General features: G+C 40.9%; 2 protein-coding genes across 2 annotated transcripts in view; one reads left to right on the forward strand and one right to left on the reverse strand.

Annotated features, from left to right (window-relative positions):
• LOC125881619 (collectin-12-like) overlaps positions 1–3,398 on the forward strand; it is a 50,354-nt gene extending 46,956 nt beyond the window's left edge. Inside the window, 4 exon segments of the mRNA XM_049564823.1 lie at positions 1,326–1,462; positions 1,557–1,666; positions 2,290–2,435; positions 2,523–3,398. Of these exon segments, the coding sequence (XP_049420780.1) occupies positions 1,326–1,462; positions 1,557–1,666; positions 2,290–2,435; positions 2,523–2,545 (416 nt within the window). The 3' untranslated portion in view covers positions 2,546–3,398.
• Positions 3,399–5,073: 1,675 nt separating this feature from the next.
• On the reverse strand, positions 5,074–20,092 carry hacd1 (3-hydroxyacyl-CoA dehydratase 1). The gene is made up of 7 exons (XM_049564825.1): positions 19,916–20,092; positions 14,661–14,778; positions 14,516–14,534; positions 14,329–14,417; positions 12,786–12,907; positions 9,055–9,233; positions 5,074–6,446 (listed from the first exon to the last, which is right to left on the reverse strand). The coding sequence occupies exons 1-7, from the start codon at positions 20,032–20,034 to the stop codon at positions 6,364–6,366; spliced, it is 729 nt and encodes a 242-aa protein (XP_049420782.1). The 5' UTR covers positions 20,035–20,092; the 3' UTR covers positions 5,074–6,363.
• Between the last annotated feature and the right edge of the window lie 185 nt (positions 20,093–20,277).

Raw genomic sequence — 20,277 nt, forward strand, 5'->3', positions numbered from 1 at the left:
TGAACAGACTGAGAACTTTATCTTATTAGATAAAACAGAAGTTGACAAAGTCTTCCTTTGGGGACATAATTTACAGTTGTAATAAATCCCAATAAATCCCAATATATATTATCACAATACTCAGCATATTGCAACATATTTAAAATTGCAATAATATTGTATCACGACTGAAGTATCATGATAATATCATATCGTTGACCCAGACTTACATGGTGAAAAAGGCATCTGTAAATCAGTGAACAGATTTTTTTTAGCTTCACAACCTTCGCATAATGACTCACTATCTGAGTTTTAATCCATTTGGTCCGACAATATTTGGAAAGTCTAGAAGAATCACTTTATCGTCATTCAACTCAGCAGAGTGCTAAACCGGAAGTAGCTGGCTTGGTTGGTGAAAGTCTCTAGTGTGCCTGCTCTACGGGCGGGCTCTACACAGTGTGGAAGCAGTGCTGATCATCCAGGTGATTTTATACGTGGCAGTTGAACTTTTTTTTTTGGCTTCATGCACCTCTGAGCAACTTTCATAGGAATGAACTGAGCCCTGCCTCCAATGCTGTATCCACTTCATTTTATTTATTTTAACAAATCTGTACAAATAGAACAGTTATCAATCTTCTCATTGATTTCTTGACAAGAAAGCAAATATGTGAAATCCCCAAAATGCCAGTCTTGCCTAATGAATATTTTCGAGGTATGGGCTAGGTATCTGTACTCGATTCGTTAAGGTATCGACTAAAACAACCCAGTATCAAGTCCTATCGAAATGTCAGTCAAACAATACTTGCATTCAGTCCCTTTTGCTCCAGGGGTCTGATCCCAGACCGTCCTGATTCCCTGCTGAATTAGCAAGCTTTCTGTTGCTGCCATCTAGGGAGCAACTCTCCTTCCATCGAACAGTCAGTTCAGCGCCTGCCTGGGTAGCACAAGCTAACACAGCAGCAGCAGCTAACATCCCACATGGAGCTGTTAAACAGTCAAATCAAACTCACACTGACACTTAAATGCCTCGACTCTGTCAATAAACCAGTTAATAACCATTTAATAACATGTAGCTCTGTCATTGTGTGTGTAAAGCCAAGCAGACTCACAACTTTTCCCCAGCACAGAGCTCACACTTCAGCAGCAGCTACACTCCATACAATCTGTGGTGTGCTGAAGTTGAGTGCAGCATTTACAAGTCTGGCTATACTACATGCCACTCATAATGGGTATCAGATGAAGTACTTTACTGTGTCACTTCAAGGGTACAGGTACTGCAGTTTCATAAACGATACCCAGCCGTTATCATTATTGATAATAAAAGTTTTTGTCTCCGTGTTTTACAGGATGTCCCTCTGAGTGGGTATACTACAAAGACAAGTGCTACTTTTTCTCCAAAGACCTGCACAGTTTTGATGACGCGAAGGCAACCTGTGAATCAGAGTCTGCTTCATTATTGATCATCAACAATTTGGAGGAACAGGTGACTGATTATAATTGTATTTTCATCGTAAAGTTATTATGTGTTGGAAGGGAAGGTTGTAACTGCTCTGTGATGTGTCCTCATGTCAACTCAGAAATGGCTGAAGACACAGACACATGGAAAGGGTTACTTCTGGATGGGTCTGACCGACAGGGCTGAGGAGAACGTTTGGCGCTGGCTGGACGGGACTGAACCTGCTTTCACGTCAGTATTGAATCAGAAAATATCTCCATCAGAGGGAACATCTTATCCTGTATGAAAGTATGTGCTGCTCCTAGGACGGATACTCTGTTTCAGCGCAATGGAACACTGCCATAATAATAATAATAATAATAATTACAAGTGCTAGGCTTTCCGTTACATGAAACAACACCAATAAACGTGCAAAGTCCTAAGAAAATCTCAACTTTCTGATATTTTCTGACAGCGATGAAATATAAGCAAAGCTCTACTCCTGTACTGCTGCTGCCCGTTCAAACAAAGCAAATAGTTTCACATTCATTAAACCTGTATTTATTTAGGCTGGTCCAGTCAGAGCAGTTGCTTTTGCAACAAAAGCAAAAATCCAGTATTTGGACAACCATTAAAGCTTACAAAACTGCAAATAAAGGATAAAGACACAATTATGAAATTCATCAATATGGGAAAAACCCTGGTCAACCTCAAAGACCTACACTTGTGGTCCTGAGAGAAAAAAAATCTGCCAAAGAAATCAGATGATCCAGCTTCAATTCCTGCTGCAGTTTGATTCTCTTTTACTTTTTTGCTACACTCATAGAAGAAGTGCTAAATCTAATGTGTGATTGCCCCCTGTTGTTTGCCTGCAGAAAGTGGAAGCCTGGTCAGCCTGACAACTGGGGCCATGGGCATGAAATCGGAGAAGACTGTGCGGGACTCATCCATGGAGGACTGTGGAACGATTTCTTCTGTGAAGATCTCATAAGTTACATCTGTGAGAAGGAAACGGAGACCTGTATGTCTGTTTTCGTCTTCTTTTCCAAATGTCAGTGTATCTTAATTTCCTCAGACGTGCCCTAATGTCATGCTGTATGTTTTTCAGCAGCGGGATCGCCTGGATCGTAGCGATGTCTTGAAAGGGAGCTTGCAGTGAGCAGCTAGACTTCCCCCATGTGGCACTGGTCCACCGACACGGCACATGGAGAGTCCGTACGGAGAGAGCAAAGGGACAGTTTTTTGAAATGAGCCCAGGGCTGCAGCAGCGAACGCCTCTCCAATGCTGAAAAGATGCCTTTCTCCTCCAAAGTGAACCACCTTTACCAGCAAGTGCAATACAGCAGGGCAATCACAGAAGGAGGACTTTTATTTTTTAAAGTACCAAATCAGCATTTGATTTATATATATAAATATTTTTTATGGTTATTTGAAATACATTTTGTAAGAACTGTATTCCACGTGCAACTGAATATCTGAATGTATATTTCATTATGCAAGTTTTGTAGGAAATGATGAATTCTATGAAGCCAAGTGGACTTACCGTAGTGCTTTTCATAACATGTAACTGTCTTAAAATGAAAAGGTGCAAAATGATGCGCAAAAAACATGAAGTGTCGCTGATATGCTATCTTTGAGGAACCCATTATCTTAGCCTCATGAATGTCTATATAGCATTTTCATTTATACGAGTAGAACCACATGAAGTATTTACACATAAATACAGAAAAATGTCACAATCAGCTCGAGCTCAGTTTACAGTTTAATACTCTATGTATGATACAGTATTTTGTGATTACGAGATTTATTTTCACTATTACAGACGTACTTGTGTTTATGAATATGAATCTGTGGATCCTACCTACAAATATAAAATGTGCCATTTTCTGCACTCAGGTACTTTTTACTGTTTAGAAAAACACTTGAGTTTAAACGCTACGAAAGATGAAGGAAACACTCACTAATAAATATGTAAAAAAAAACAACGAGATGTTTGTTTTTGCTGTGCTTTTATGCAGATAAGTAGATCTGGTGTCAGATGGCTTATCTGCAGAGGTGTGGACTCGAGTTACATGACTCGGACTTGAGTCAGACTGGAGTCACAAATTTGATGACTTTAGACTCGCTTTGACAAAATCAAAAAAGACTTGTGCCTCAACTTGGATTTTAACACTGGAGACTCGTGACTTCACTTGGACTTGAATCTTTTGATTTTATACTTTCCCCCAAGCCCAAAGATTAAAATATATGTTATTTAAGAAGTGTGCCATGAATCGGTTAATTTCCTCCCTCCATTACCTAAATCGACGCAGCCGGCCACCAACATCGCTGGATGTTGGTTGAATTTGAAATGCCAATGTCAGTTTGATGGTGGCACAGCGGTGCAGTGGTTAGCATTGTTGTCTTACAACAAGAGGTTTCCTGGTTTGAACCCAGAGTTGGGGGTTCAAATCTCAGGGTGGAGGAGCCCTTCTGTGCGGAGTTTACATGTTCTCCCTGTGTCAGCGTGGGTTTTCTCCGCATACTCCAGCTTCCTGCCACAGTCCAAAGACATGCAGGTTAATTGGTGACTCTAAATTGTCCGTAGGTGTGAATGTGAGTGTGAATGGTTGTCTGTCTCTATGTGTCAGTCCTGTGATAGTGACCTGTCTAGAGTGTACCCTGCCTTTCACCCAATGTCAGCTGGGATAGGCTCCAGCCCCCCCGCGACCCCCAACAGGATAAGCAGTTAGGGAAAATTAATGAATCAACTTAATTTTGATGGAGAATAGTGAGGGCAGATGATGTTGGCTTTAAGTTGTGTCCTTAATAAGCAAAATAATACGTCTTCCAAACATCTCATGACGTCATGTTGACGTAGAATGACAACATTTAGTTGTAAGGTACAGAGAATAAAACCCAACGTCTGCTAATGTCATAATGGTAACATCCACACAACCTGAAATTCTCATGTCATTAGACATTTATAATAACGTCAAACGATTTTCATTCAAACCAAATTTAACATCTCTGCGATGTAACAGTCCAGCGTCTTTCTGACTTCATATTGACATCTAGTGCCAGCTAGCGTAAATACTATTCATTCCCAGAAAGTTGACACTTTGACAAACAAACCCGCTTTGTTTGAACCAATCCAAAAGCATCCAATCAGGTTGCAGGAGAGAACCAGGAAGAAGTGACGTTGCACTACTGAGCATACTACATTTTCGCTCATGTGCGAAAAATATGCACTGGTGAAAAAAAAAAAAAAGAATTGCGAAATGCTAAACGTGTGGGTGGGAAATTACAGATGGAGATGTGGCAATTTCCAACATCATTTGACATTTGAAGTTTCATGAAGAACAGTAGGTCAGGGATAATATTACCATAGTTAAGCAGCTAACATTAGCTTAACAGCTAAGTAACTTTATAACAAACTTTTCAAAAACCATTCATGTTTTTTGTAAATTAAATAATCTGCTGTTGAACTGACATTCTGTTTAGGATTTGAAACTCACACGGTAGGACCTGAGACTTGACTTAGGACTTGCCAGTCTTGATTCAGGACTTTGAGTACAGAGACTTGAGACTTATTTGTGACTGACGAAACAATGACTTGGTCCCACCGCTGCTTATCTGTCAGCATAAGTGTGAAGGTCATCACAAAACTCTCCACAGCATTGTAGAATTTAGTTTATTGATTTTGCACAAAAAAGGTATTTTCACATTTCTATTGTTTTGTTCTTGACAAATAACTTGTCCAGTGATTTTTGTGACATTGACTTTTATAGTCTCTCTCCTCTCAGACCCAGATTATAAGCAAAAATCTTAATTTTCTTAGATAACCATGGGCTATGCAACATTTCCTCTCAATCATTTCACATCCTGTTTTCCTACTGTAGGTCAATCACAGTCACTCCTTCAGCTGCACAGAAGATTGAAATGATCTTACAATAGCACCTTTAGTAGGAGGGAATCTAACTACCTGTGTATCAACACGGACATGAGACTCTTTATGTTAAAAAACAAACACAACAGCGACTGAAGACTGCGAGTGCTCAGAAAAATCTGAATTGTAGTCTCACCTACAGCGGCCTATAGAAAAAGCTGCTACTCTTTTGAAGACTCAAATTAGTTTAAGATGCACTCTTGTAAATTAATTTGACATAGTAAACATCAAAGCAACATAGAAGAATGCAGGAGCCAAGCAGACACAAGGTTAAGTTTGAGCTGTGCTTGCTCTAAGTGATACAGTATGTGAATAAATTATCTTTAAGAAATACTATCAACTGCTCGTTTCACATTGCATCATTTACAAACATACACAAATGAAGCAGCATATTGTCTAAATGTGGATTTATTGTTGAGGTATGATAAAACTATAAATATTTTCTCTTTTTTAAAGCCTTGTTTTGTACAACCACTCTATAAAATCACCGCGGTGGAATACACTTAGAAGATAATCAAATTGCCAATTGGGATGGTTGTGGGGACACTTCAGGAGACACAACTTACAATCTTCCACTCATGTTTCATTTCACATTTCCCTGGAACCTTTCTCTCCTTCACACAGGTGTTGTGGCTCATGTTTGTCAGTGCAACAAGGCGCAGTAAGGCTGGTGGGCGAATAAAGGACTCTGTGCTGAGACACAACATCGAGGCTTCTATCTCAAGCTCCAGCAACACTGGGACTGTAAACATGTTTCCAATATTACCATTCAGATAGGAATCAATCCTGTGAAGACGTAGGATCAGTTATTATTGCTCAGTGCTGATGAACTCCTTTCTTCCTGATGATCGCTCTCGTCAGACGGGTCGTCATCTGTGCGGCTCTTCCGGTCCCGTGCTATGAAGAATGTAACGGCCGATTGGTGCTAAAGATGGAGGTGGAGATGGAGTAGGGGGAAGTGAGGGTGATGGTGATGGTGGAGGCGGGCTGGCTCAAACGAAGGCATGAGGTGGTGGCTTGTCTAGTCGTCCTTCTCTACTATGACCTCCCCGAGAAGCACCCTCCTCCTCTGCCGCAGCATATGGAAGTAGAGCTGAGGAAACACTGGGGAGAAATAAAAAGAGGCAGGGTAGATAACTGAATCTATTATTTTTATCACCGTTCTGTATGTTACGAGCAAGAAAAGTCACGACTCCATTAGAATCAATGATTGACTTCATATTTTGAAGTTGAAATAGTAAGATAAGGGCAAAATGCCAAATACATAAAAACAAAACAAAAAAAGAAACTGAAAATAATCAACTCAGACTGAATTCTCAGTGAAAAGCAGGACACCAATAAGCATTTTAAAGACAAGTAAAACTAAATAATATGTATGTGATGCATGAATATGTTTGCAATTCAGTACATCTCACACTACAGCAGCTTTCTCAACAACATTAGCTCATACGTTCTTCTTTAAAGTAACATTAACTTCATTGATTTGTTTCACCTGGTGCAAAGATGCCATATGTAGCATCTTATCATCAGTCAATTATTTCTGAATACATTCTCAGATCTGGAATTGTTTCCACTGGGTTGTAGCATGAAAAACAAAGATGGCCGCAGCAGGTCTCCAATATTTTAAGGAATACTTTAAAGTCTGGGGAAGTACACTGATTTGTTTTCTTGCCAAGAGTTGAATAAGACAAACAGTACCACTCTCATGTCTGCAGACTGAATGTAAAGCTAGAGCCAGAAGATGGTTAGCCTAGCAGTACCCACACCTATCTCCACAGTGCTCTGTCAGCACTAGAGAAAGGTCTGGAAACACCAGTTATCTTTCTGTTTTGTTGGAACCTTTGCACGTGGCGAGGGGAGCACTGTCATTAAAATGGCCCCACAGAAGAAAATGCCACAAAAACATTCATGAGTTCACTATGTCACTGTGCGATTCAGTTTTTACTAATAAAAAAGACAAACATAATGTGATAGGTAAGTGAAGTCTGACTATACTTAGGCTCTGGAGGAGCTCACTGGACCCATTAAAACCACGGACAATTCACTGGCTATATGTGGCTCTATTACGACAGTATCACAGAAGCCGGTGTAAAGTGGAATGAATCCGTACATTTGTGAAGTCACTGTTACTGGCACATGCAGCTGCCAGAGTTAAAAGATGTGGCAAATCAAATCTGACTGGCCATGTCACAAAACGGATCAAAATTGGGAGCATGAAAGGCCTGCGAGATGGAGTCTGGGCTTTTCCAAGGTGAATTCACAAGCTGCTTTATTCGTTGCAGATTTTTACAACAATTCACCAAAAGAAGAAAGCAGGCATGCCGTACTGCATGATCCAAATCCTCATCAAAACTTGACATTTTCAGGTTGTTAGCTCGGAGGTTGAGGATGTTGTTTCTGTAGTGAAGGGGAGTTTTAAAACACTAACACACGGATAATGGAAGTAAGGGAGACTGAAAATCAGTGGCCTAATGGCAGCCTTATAGCCACAGTCTGCATTCGGTGGGTCCTCCATGTTAGCAATTTTGGGAATCCTAGGATGGTGAAGGAATAGCCTGTTACACTCTGCGTCTGACTGGCTTAGCCTGACATTCTTAGCCTATCGTTAAACAATCCTGCTCCTCTTATCTTAACCTAACCAAACCAGCCGATGAGGGCAACAAGTATGGCTCTGGTCAATCATAGGGAGAGCAGGGCAGGTCATTCCTTCACCATCCTAGGGTTCGCAAGTTTGCTCCCTGTTGGCAATTACTTCCTGAAGTCTTTTTTTTTTTTTTTAAGTTTTTCTTTTGGGCATTTTTAGCCTTTAATGAATAAGACAGACAAGTGTGAAAGGGGAGAGAGAGAGAGAGGGAGTGACATGCAGCAAAGGGCCACAGGCTGGAGTCGAACCCCGGCCGCTGCGGCAACAGCCTTATACATGGGGCGCCTGCTCTACCACTAAGCCACCGACACCCCACTTCCTGAAGTCTTGTTGTCACCCTGAGGTTAAAAAGCAACCAACTGAGACTCCAGAGAGTCAAAGCTGCTGCCTTAAAAAAGTTCAGCCTGTAACTTCCAGTAAAACAACTTGATGTATTTGCACTTTAGTTTTATTCAGATCAAAGAAACAAGATTTAACATGTTAATTAGTAAGTTTAATAGCTGTCCACACCAAGAATGATACACTAACTTTAACAATGACTTTAAATACAGTATATTGTTTTAAAGTTAAGTTATTATCAGTCCAAATTTAAAGACCCACACAGCCGGACTGTGCAGCATGAGCTTGTCGCCGCTGTTTACGGAATGTTAATGCTCATCGGTGTAGATACTCACATCATTATGGTTATTCTTGGTGTGGACAGCCTCTTAGAGGTGCTAGTAGGTGGATTTTGTTCCTTTTGCCAGAACCAGGCTAGCTGTTTTTCTGTTCCCTGTCTTTATGCTGAACTAAACAAACCATCTTTTGGCTCCAGCCTCATATTTCTCAGCAAGAAAAACAACACAGGTCGCCAAGTCTTTCACTGCAACAAAACAAAATTGGGGTTTTGACATCTAGATGTGCAATACTACACCCTTAGCTCTGTTACAATACTACAAGAGATATGAGAAGCTGTCTCTCATGTCTCATGTAGTGAAAGATGCTCACCAGAGGGGTCATCTACCTGGAGTCATCCTCCTCTACATGTTTTATCATAATGTGCAGTTTGGGAGTAAAAACGCTCCTTACGTGGGATGTAGGACAACATGACGATGATGAGGCAGTAGTAGTAGTCGAAGGACACATTATACTTGTTAGGGAGCCTCATGGAGTACATTCCAGATCTGCGTACGAACGGCAGAGCAGCATAAATGGTCAGCAGTTCCCCGACGACTCCCAGAGGGTACAAGACGATGAAGAGATTGTATCTGGGAAGGGAAAGACGAACATGGTCACACACCTGCAACAAAAACACTCCAGCAGGTAAAGTTAGGGATGTGAAAACACTCACATGCTTTAATGACTTCACACACACTCTACACTCAAACTGTGAGTTTAACAATCAACACATGCTCCCTTTTTATGATTCGGGTAAATGTATAGGTCACTAACACACAATGACCATAAACAACCTAAATCCTACACGCTAGACCAACAATAATACCACTTAGAAAAGGCTCTCTATAACTGAGGATGGGTGGTGACTAACACTTAGACAGGGAGCTGGATATCCCCTGTGAGAAAGGATGTGATTTGGCTGTTGTAGTGGGTGAAGCTGCAGGATCAGGTTGTGGGGGCAGTTTGGGCCTCTGATAAGTGTCAGTGCATTAAATGGTTGATTACTACAGTGATAATGGATACATGTTCCAGTGCTTGGCATGCTGACACTTTAATGTCTACACCGACAGCTGGAGGAAGCTTTACTTTATAACTTGGGTACATATGGTCTGAGATTTGTCTGAAAATCATCTTAAGTCTGTCATCTTTTTTTGTTCTCTGCCACCTCACGTAAGTGTGACATATCCTGGCTCCCTGTATGTCTGTGCGGTTCCATCTATACCATGACTCAGGGCTATAGAGATCCTGTATTTAGTTCAGAGACCACAGCAAAGGCTCGGGGGAACGTCTCGGCGGATGTGAGAGAAATGTTGGGCGAACATTCCATGACCAAAACAGATGGTCTTAAAAACATGAGCAGCTGAACATGAGACCCTCTCCTGAGGCCTGGCGTCTCCTCCGTGCTTAAAGAAAGCCGTGAGGGGTGGGGGGCAGGGAGGAGAGTGGCATTCAATGTACGATAATCAAGATCCAAAACAAAAGAGTAACTGGCACAAAGCTGACGTAGTTGCAGCAAACTCTACATTATGCTGCAGGGTTCCTACACATTTTCCATTTCATAATAACATACTGGACTCTAACATCTCAGTAGATTTTTTAAACATATTTGACATCTGACTGCAAATAGCTAGATGTTTATTATGTAAATAAATGTTTTTAAAATCAGACTAGGCACTTGGGGCAGAGCTGTTGTAAAGGCTATGATGTACAAGTGTGGAGGCAGCTCTGTGCAGGAGTGTATGTTCAGTAGTGGTCATACTTCTCGCATTGCTTTTTGGCTAAATAAGTACATCTCAAAATTTTACATAACATATATACTGCTAATTGTCTTTTTGCTTGGTTTACAAACATTAATAAGTCCTACTCCTTATCAAAACTATCTCTCATCTTTTTTTTTTTTTTTTTAATCCTGAAATGTTTTGGACAGATGTATGTTCTCATCCCAACTCGTCAAATACTACTGCTTTGTCAGAGGACATACAGGTCAAAATATGATGCATTAGGTACCCTTCTGCGTCGGTTTTGGACGCTCACAGACAGCATGTCGTTACATGCCTTGTGTCTTAAAATCCACATAGGAACCAAAGAGTGGGCTCCCAGGTTAAGTGAAGAAAGTGTCACCAACCGCCGCAAAGGGTATCTCTCTGCGTCCATGAGTGACGCCAATGTCCACTGACAAAGTGGTGGTATTTGATGACTTGGGTTGACACCCACTATCTTCAAAACTGACATCGGTCTCTGATGCTGAAATCCCCAACAAAGACTTTGGAGTGAGAGCTGGCTGTCACTTCAAAACAGTCTCACTCTGACCTCGTTACATGTCAACGTTTGGTTAATATGTAATATCCAGATACAACATTAAAGGTCCAGATACGACAATAAAGATACCCTGGGTGCGTTGGTTTTTGATGCTCTGGGAAATGCATTGTCTTCTTTCAAAATACACCTCCGTTTTCACAGGAATTTAACATTTTTACATACAGTCTCTTTCAAAGTAAGCGCACTACATCGGTAAAATACTACGAATTGATGTTGTTGTTTTTTGCTTTCAACAACAAATGCATGTGGTTAGGTTTCGGAAAAAGAAGAAGAAAATCTTATGGCACACAAACACCGCTCTCCCAGGGGAAAGTTGGTGGTTGTTGGATCCATCTGCCACACCTCCCACCCACCCTATTTGGACTTTTGTCACCTTACTTTCGTTCATGTCCCGCCGCGTTTCCCCCTGATGCTGCCGAGCTCCATTATGCCAACATTAAAGGACGGCTTTTTTGTCAAGTCATTGCCCAAGCACCAAATTTCCAATGACTTTAGAGTGAGACTGCGTTGGTCACTTCCTTAAAACCTCTAATTCTGTTTACTTCTTTAACCTTAGGGATATTATTTGTTATTATGATAATCCAGATAATAGCGCTCTTTGATATCTAATTAATTTTGTTATTTAAATGGTAATGTTTTATTCACAATTCTCTAGCCCCCCCCCCCCATCCTCTAATTCAACATACTTTTTTTCTCTGTATGTATGTATTCCTGTTTAGTTGTTTGTCTGCTCAATGTTTATGTAATTGTCTTTAAAAACTGTCATTTAATACATCATCTGTAGTTGTTTTCACATATTCACAGTTATGACTGACTGCTCCAAACGCCATGAAAAGAAATGCTCGTAAGATCAATTTAAGTTTTGAAATTCTTCATGTTATATTTTAGAAAACAGAGTAGGGTCAGTAGTCTGGAAATGTAAATCTTTTTCAATATTCTCTTTTCTTTTTTTTTTATACCCATCCAGATCTGAAATTTATTCAAATCAAATTATATACTTTTCCACAAGGCATAGGAACCGTGTTACTGGAGAACCTCTGTCTGCAGAGACAGAGCAACTACATTTACCAAGTAATTGAGTTAATGTGATATGTAAATGTCACTATTCTAAAGTGAGATAACCCCTCTCTTGGCTGTAAGCTGCCAAGCCTGTGTGTTGGACAGCTATCAATGTGTACAGCCGACGTTCCTCTCAACAGCTCTAATTTCAGCTGAGCTACTGTAGCAGAGAGGCTGCCACATCACAAGCGCTCTTTATACAGTAGTAGGGAGGCATTATGTCCTCTAGAGATGATAAATATGTTGATCGATATCACATTTCACCTAAAATCACAACAGTTGTTTCAGTTTTTTGCTCTCTGTGCTGATAATTAAAGCTTTGGATTTATAACAGCTCTTTTTCTTTTGCTGTCCTTGTCATTATGTTTTTTTACAGTTTGTGGGAGAAAGTGACAGAAAAAAATTACATCTACATATTTAATAGCTGACAAAGCATCTGAATTAGCCCTTAATGTCAGCCTGTCTTCTGTAACTTCTGCTCTGCATCACCAGTATTGTTAGTTCACCCACCACTGACAAGAGAATGGCTAACGAGGTGCTAATCAATAAACACACACACATGCTTCTCCTCTGTGTGAGACAGGCGATACTTAATACACACACACGGCTGCACTACTTCCTGATGTAAAGCCAGTCTAGGCCCGGGAAGGGAAGCATGCCAGAGGTGAAATCGTCAGATCAGTGCCGCCATGCTCAGACAACAATGTCCGCCACAGTAATGACAATTCAAACTCATCCCGGCCGCAGGGTGACGGCATCTCCACCTGGCCCATTTGATGAAGTACGGCAGGTGGTGGAGCAGGTTGAATGTGTAGTAGGAATATCTGGTAATCTCTGTCAGTGTCCACGCGACCAGGAATAGGATTACGCTTTCTTCATTCTGGACCTTTGTTTGAGTCAGGGGAAAAAATACAGGAAAATACACAGAGGAAGGAAAAAGTAACATGTTTACATGAGTCAAACCTGGTAAGTGCTGCTCTTACAGGCAATAGGTGTGTGCCAATGTGTAGGATGTGAAATACAGAACTAACAAAACTACAATAAAGTGCCTGAGTTCTTGCAGTTTTCATGCAACAGATACTTAAAATAGACACAAAAAAGATTTGAGACTCTATCTTTGATTATAGACTGTTATTAATGTGTGCTATGAATGGATTACTGAACAGGCCTATCAGGCACAGGCCCAGGGAAACCAAAGTGTCAGGGCCCCCCCTGGCCTTCATCTACAAAATGTCACTTAAATCAACACGTACCAACCAGGACCAGACTCAAAATGGCAACACAGAGACGAAAAAAAAAAAAAAGAAAAGAGAGATGCAAAGGAACTGGACAAAGACACAACACTATCAAAAAAGACACATAATGACCCTACAGAGACACGACATCACCATAAAGGTACGTGAAACAACCAAAAATTCTGGGGCCCCTTTTACACTGAGTCTTCATGGCAGGAATTTGACACCATTATGCCACCTCGCTGTTCTGTATAAAAGGTACAATCGCGAAAAAGTGGGACAGAGTTGTCTCTCTTCTGAACCAGGAACAGAGGTAGTAACCACACTGAAACAATGTCTGTATAAACAAGGGTGCCAGCAGGACGGGATCATGGAGTTTTGACAACGTGTTATGCCTACAACTCACTGCAGGAGATTCAAAAGGTAGCTGTTAACAGTCAGGTGCTAACTCAAAGAAGAAGAAAAGCAGCCAATAACGTCCATAAATTTGGAAAACAATGATGTCCAGGAGCTCCTTACCCTCCGAGCAGTGGACGAGATCAGCCGCCATGTAACAGGCAAAGTAATTATTACTATTACTATGTTATGCCATTGTTATTGTTTATAAAGACGTGTATGTCATATGTCATACATACACTGTTGTGTTCCATGACACATCTGTCACGCCTCTTTTGATCTGCAATGACAGGATGCTGTGTATAATCACACTGGAGCGACATGATGCCGCCGTTGTTTGGTTCTGTGCAAAAATGCAGAGCAGGCATGAAGAAGGGATTTGTGGTGGCCCTTCAGCGCAATCTCTGTGTAAAAAGGGCTTTTATGTCTTGAGGTGGTGAAGCCTTTTTGCATATCTGTACCCAGGGGCCTATTGTCTCATAATCTGCCCATAATGTGTACACTGTATCTGTGGAGGTTATAATATTGAAGTAAAACTTCTGATTGAAAAAATAATTCTTGTTTTCTCACACAGTCAAGAAAATAACAGTAAAAATTATGCTATTTTTTATTCTGCTTTGCTTGTACAACTAAATAAAAACCCACAGTAGAGTGTGTGTTGTGCCATGATAGTCACCTGTCTGATGCTGTTGGTGATGAACCAAACCATGAAAATCCGTGAACACACTTGAACCCCGGTTACAATCACAGAAGTCCTCACAATCCCTGCAGCAGAGCAGGAGACAGAAAAAAAGAGTTTATAGCTGCAGAAAATGTTATGTTTTAAGATAAATCATTAGCCATGAATAAAAAACATCACATACCTATGGCACAATGTCCCACCTGTAAGACAAGATACATACACATAGGTTAATTTCCCTCATCTGCCCTCACTGTCATGTCTCACTGTAAGACAGAACTTCATCAGGTCATAGAACAACTGTGCAGCTTTTCAAGTCAAATTCTCACCTCAACTAATGCAAAGGTCTGGAAAAACTTGAGTGTCCTTGCTATACTCCTGTACAGACCCTTGTGTGTGCCTCTCTGGATGTAGAAGCGAATCATTGCCATGGCCAAAACCAGCCACCTGCAGAAACAAACGGTCAGCATTACACAATGGCACCACCTAATGTGAGATGGATGGTGTGGGAATTTGTCCTGCATCCCAGTACTGATACAAGAGACCTAATATTGGTTATTTAGGACTGCATGCATTTGTGCACAATGTTTTTACATGGTAAATACTTGTTTATTTGAAACTCAAACCCCAAACCTACTCCATCCTCTCACAGCTCTGTTACATGCATTTTCTCTCTATTTTCTACTGTATATACCCTAAAATCAGATTGCCACACATATCTATATTATTGCTTCAGTTCAAGTTGAGTGCATTTTTATCTGGCTGTTCCTACACTTCTTCGTGGTGTAAATCAACATAGAAGAGATAAAATGTGCATGTTATGCTCAGTTATAGGAGCACCAAACTTTAATTTGCCCTACAGGGACAATAAATCTTGACTGATGATGACTGAATAATAAAATATGACAAAATCACAGGTAAAGTGTGAAACGACAAGAGACACAGACAGAATGTTTTAATTTTAGTACTTTCTTTAAAAAAAAAGATGGCATCACAAAAAAATTTGAATCTACTAGCTACAGTAGGAGCATGATGAAGAGAGCACGGTATTATACAGCAAAAGTTAACCTGACTCCCCATTAGTCCTTACAACATTCGCAGCTTTTGTAAAACATATTAGCACATTAACACCTTTCCAAAACCGACTTGCATCCATTTTGCACAATTTCTGCACTTTAAAAACTTAAATTATCTCTGCTTTCTCTACAATTCTCCTTTATGACAAACATGACAACAGTAGCCAGCCCATAGTATAAGCCAGGTAACCGCTCATTTGCTTGTTTAACATCTTTATAAAATTAGTTCTGCCTGCATAGTTCCTATTTGGCTCATGCCTACAAACTGTATGATAGTCCTGCATTGTGAGGTGAATGGAAGAAAATGCTAAGCAGTTGCAAATATTGTGTGGGGGGGCCACATATAGTGTATTTTGAAAGACAAGCCATTGGCCCCTTAAAATCGGCCTGTGAGCCACAACTGACCCTCAGGCCAGACTCTGGACATACCTGATATAAGCCAGTGTGAGAAGTAGTTCCTTTAGAGTTGAAAAATTCTAGTAAATTTGAGTAAACGCAGCTAAATTGTCAGGACTACTCCTGAGCTCATGTGAACATACAGTACATATCTAAAGTAAAATACTACCAAACTGTAATCAAAGGTACAACATTCAAAAATCTAAATTCGACTCAGCAAATGCACAAAACACAATCAAACTGAGGCTGAGCAAGAGGAGACTCCTTTATAACAGACTATAGTCATCAAAGATTATGTCAAACAACTGTTAGGAACTGTTAGTCATTTATGAGGAGGGAGGCGGGGGTGCAGAAATGGTTGTATTTTGTATTTATTTTACCACAGATTTTAAAAGAAAACACGCCTTCCAAACCTGTTTTGGAAGGCGTGTTTTCTTAAAAAAAAACCCAAAAAAACGTATTACACTATTTATCATAACCAGAATTTCTAAAAACAGAAATTAGCATTTGATTTTCAAATTTCCGACAGTCCTTGGACACATCATGCACGATGAATGCTTCCATCAGAAAAAAAAAGAAAAAAAAAAAAAAAAAAACATAACCAAATCTGTGCTTGAAATAGTGATCTTTCATCAAAGTCGCTTTATTTTACGCCTCATTTAAAATTTGGCCAAAAATAAACCTTTTGCACAACTTAACCAGTGCGCACGACAAGAGTGAAAAACCAAGGCTTGTTTCGACTCCAAGATTACATTGCCACCTCCCTTCTCTGATATGTAAAGAACGGTCCCTTAATAGCATTAACAACTAATAGGGTTACAGCTGGATTGGATACAGGGCTGCAACTCATTGATTAATATGCTGATGATTTCACTTAAAATATCACAAAACAGTATTTTTGTAAATAGGCCTACCCATTATATTTTCTTAGAGTGACATTTTTAAGTTCCATTTTAACCAGACCAATAGTCCAAAACCAAGAGATTGTCAACATCCATATTAAGTGTAAATTTTGGCTGGTCTGAGACAACAAGTTGTCCGATTATACTGCAGGCCTATTATTGTATTCTATATCATGTTATTAGTTTAAGCATGGAAGATGACCGAGGCTTGATACTGGCACGCATCCACCACATGCAGGTAGAACTGTCAGTGGCATGTACACAGGTGCACCTAATGCGGAACCGAGGTTCACGAGCCCGAGTTCCGTCCGGACACGTTTAGCTGATGCTGTTAGCAACAGGTGCTAAGGTTAGCAAAAGATACTGGATTACTTTATCTTTATCCACCGTCTTTGGGTTAGCGTAACAAACGGCTGACAGGCGTGTGCGTAGGGCGTGTGAGTCAGCCGGCCTCACGAGCGCAGATGAAACGGTGGAGCTGGAAGACCCACCTGCGGGTTCCCGGTCAGCTACAACAGCAACAGAGAGAAAGTAGTTTCCAAAACAGGGACGGTGTGTCGCCAGTTCTCCGCAGTTTGGTATGTAAATGGAAACACATCCAACATGCTAACACACATTAAACAGCATCAACCAGAGCTGAACGTTCACTTCTTATTTCTAGACACAGGAGAATGGGATGAAACAAAAACTGAAGCAACAGGCATTTACATTGACATATAGCCAAGTGGAACTAATTGTAACACTCTTCCTAATAAACCTTTTTTTTTTTATTAGTATTGTATTATTTAGTTTAATATTTGGTACTTCAGTTTCATATCCGTAAAGATACTTTTCAGTTTCATAGCCTATTGTGACCTGTTGGCTTTTGGAAAAATCTTTGTTCAGTGTTCATACAGTTTAATACACAAGTGTTATAAATTGTCCTCATTTTTCAGTAAACCATCGAGAATATTTCTGACCAGTTACACACGTTGGTCTACAGATTAATTTTGCTTCTCTTCAGCTTACTCCACAGCCAGCCCCTTGGGTTTGGTGGGAGCTAGCTAGTTAGGGGAACTGCTCATTCAGCGGTCAACGCCATCCCAACCCAACAGTGTTGCTATGGTTGCCCAGTGCAGTAGCTCGATATTAACAACCGCCCTCAGCATTGTTAGCTCTGTTAGCACAGCTAGCAGAGCCAGTACGGCTAGGGGTGCTAACAGAGCTAACAATGCTAAATAGGTTTTACTACCCAGAAATGAAGTCGCTTACTCGAGGCTACCAGGCACAATGTTTACACAACAGTGTGCTCCACCACTGGGACACCAGTGGTACTTGTGGAAAGAATGGCGTGGCCAGCTAGCTCCCACCTTACCTGGGTGGTGTGCAGTGCAGAGCTAACCCTAACCCTACCTTACCAGTGCCAGTGGGCACTCTGTGTCCATGTGTTAACACGGCTAGCCGACTGTCAGCAAAGCCAAGAGAAAATAAAATAAAAGCCAAGACATTTACATCACTAAACATTAATATGTCACCACCTCTAAATAGATAGCATCTTGAAATGCGGTGCTAAAGCTCACTGAACTAAAAGGAAAGGCCTCTTATTTCATTTAATTTTGCTTTTTTGTCTTTTATGGTTGTAAGGCTATTTAAAACTCAGTTCACTGAAACTGACATCCTCAGAGTTGACAGTCATTTGGTTTGGTTCGGTTCAAACAAACTCAGGTTCGTTTGCCCCCTAAGTGCGGTTCGTTTGGGCAGATGTGAACACAGCAATCACACTCAGGTGTGCACCAAAATAACCAGAACCTTCTTGAAGAGGTGGTCTCGGTCCAGTTACAAATGAATACTGGTGTGATTCGTTTGTGGTGAGAACGTGTAACAACTTCAATCTGAACCAACTGCAGTCACATTACACATTGTTTGGGTTAAACATGAGCATGTTCCAGTCCTGGAGGATTATTAATGTGTACCTCCTCCTGTACTGCCAGAAACTCTGGAAAACCACTAGCCACACTGACTACTGAATGAAAACGTTAATGTCAATAAATAAACCAAATAAATCATTTTTATATCCAGTTAAGTTAGCAGAGGGCTAAACCAGAAGTTAGCCGCTCGAAAGTCTGTAGTCTCTGGGCCCCACAATGTGGATGATCTGGGTAATTTCATACCATGGAAATCAAGCTTTTTCTGCCCTAAAGCCTTCACATTGGACCAAGATTTTTCTGCGCATCAAACATAGAAAGAGCCAATAAAACATGGTGTGCTGTTATACATTAAACTACCCAGCAGTTTATACAGGCACAGCTTATTATTATAATGATAGTCATAACAATCATCAGTGGTAGTTCTTTACAAAATAGTTAAAAAAGACAACCAGCTACAATAGGACAGTCCCGCTTTTACATTAATGCATGAGTAATAATAATTAAATAGCCTAATATAATACATATTACAGTGTAACAGTCACATGGGACAATTTTCTGCACTGAGACCTTAAACTTTTAATACTGTAATACTTTTCTGGTACATTTCTCTGATCACATACTTTTATATAACTAAAACTGACCCAGAGTATTCCTACACTGTGGTATTGCTATTTTACTAAAGTCAAGTACTTGTTTGACGCTGGAGGCACGTGTAGTCAGTGTTGATCTGGTGAGTGTCACTGATCTGACAGCTCTGTTTTATATCCACAGCTGAGGTGACATCAGCAGACAAGTATTGACTCACACTTGTGCGTCCTGCCACTTTATCACATAAACACGACACAAAATACAAATGTTATGTTGTTATTAAAAAATCTGCCCATTGAGCATTTCAGTGTCCCAGTCAGACCTGAGCTCCAGTGTCAGCGCACTCCGGCTATACTTATCACTGCAACTGTCGGACGCGCTGTGGGCCTTGACGCTGACACCGTGCAGTCAGCCCTATTTGGACACGGCTGCAGCGCCAGACTGTCACTTTCACCAAACGCCATTCATTCATTTCATAATACTCACACAAACACCCCTTGTGTTTATATGTATATTTTAAATATCAAATAGTTCACTCAGGTTGTTCCCAGCTCCTGTGCGCCGCTAAATTGAGCCCGCTGAACAGGCACTTTGGGCTCGCCACGGAGACACACAGTCCTATAAACAGCAACACACGCTTCCAGTTTTTAGGGAGCGGCTAACTTAAAGGCTTTTCTTATTAATAGGCGGCGGGGGCGGAATATCACACACGTACCCGGCGGTCATGGCGATGTTGTAGAAGGTGAGCCATGCGGTAGCGAGGGCGCTTTTCGTTCTCTTCTTGTTGTTGTTTTCCTTCTCCTCAACCGTGCCGTCCTCCTCGCTGGACGCCATGGTACCGGGGGCAGGGTGGGGAAGTCAGGAAGGGAGCTGACAGCTGGGGCTGTGAGGGAGGGGAGCAGCAGGGTCATCCATCCGTGCGCCCCTCTCTCGCGGGACTAGTGCTGCAACAAGTGCGTGGCCTGCCGGTGGGCCAGGGACTCTCATTATAAGGTAGTTCTTACTAAAATAAATAAACAACAAAATAAACAAATAAATAAACAAATAAAGAAATAAAGTATGTTTCATTATTAGAGG

Source organism: Epinephelus fuscoguttatus, linkage group LG21 (genome assembly GCF_011397635.1).
Source record: "Epinephelus fuscoguttatus linkage group LG21, E.fuscoguttatus.final_Chr_v1".
Classification (NCBI taxonomy): Eukaryota; Metazoa; Chordata; class Actinopteri; order Perciformes; family Serranidae; genus Epinephelus; species Epinephelus fuscoguttatus.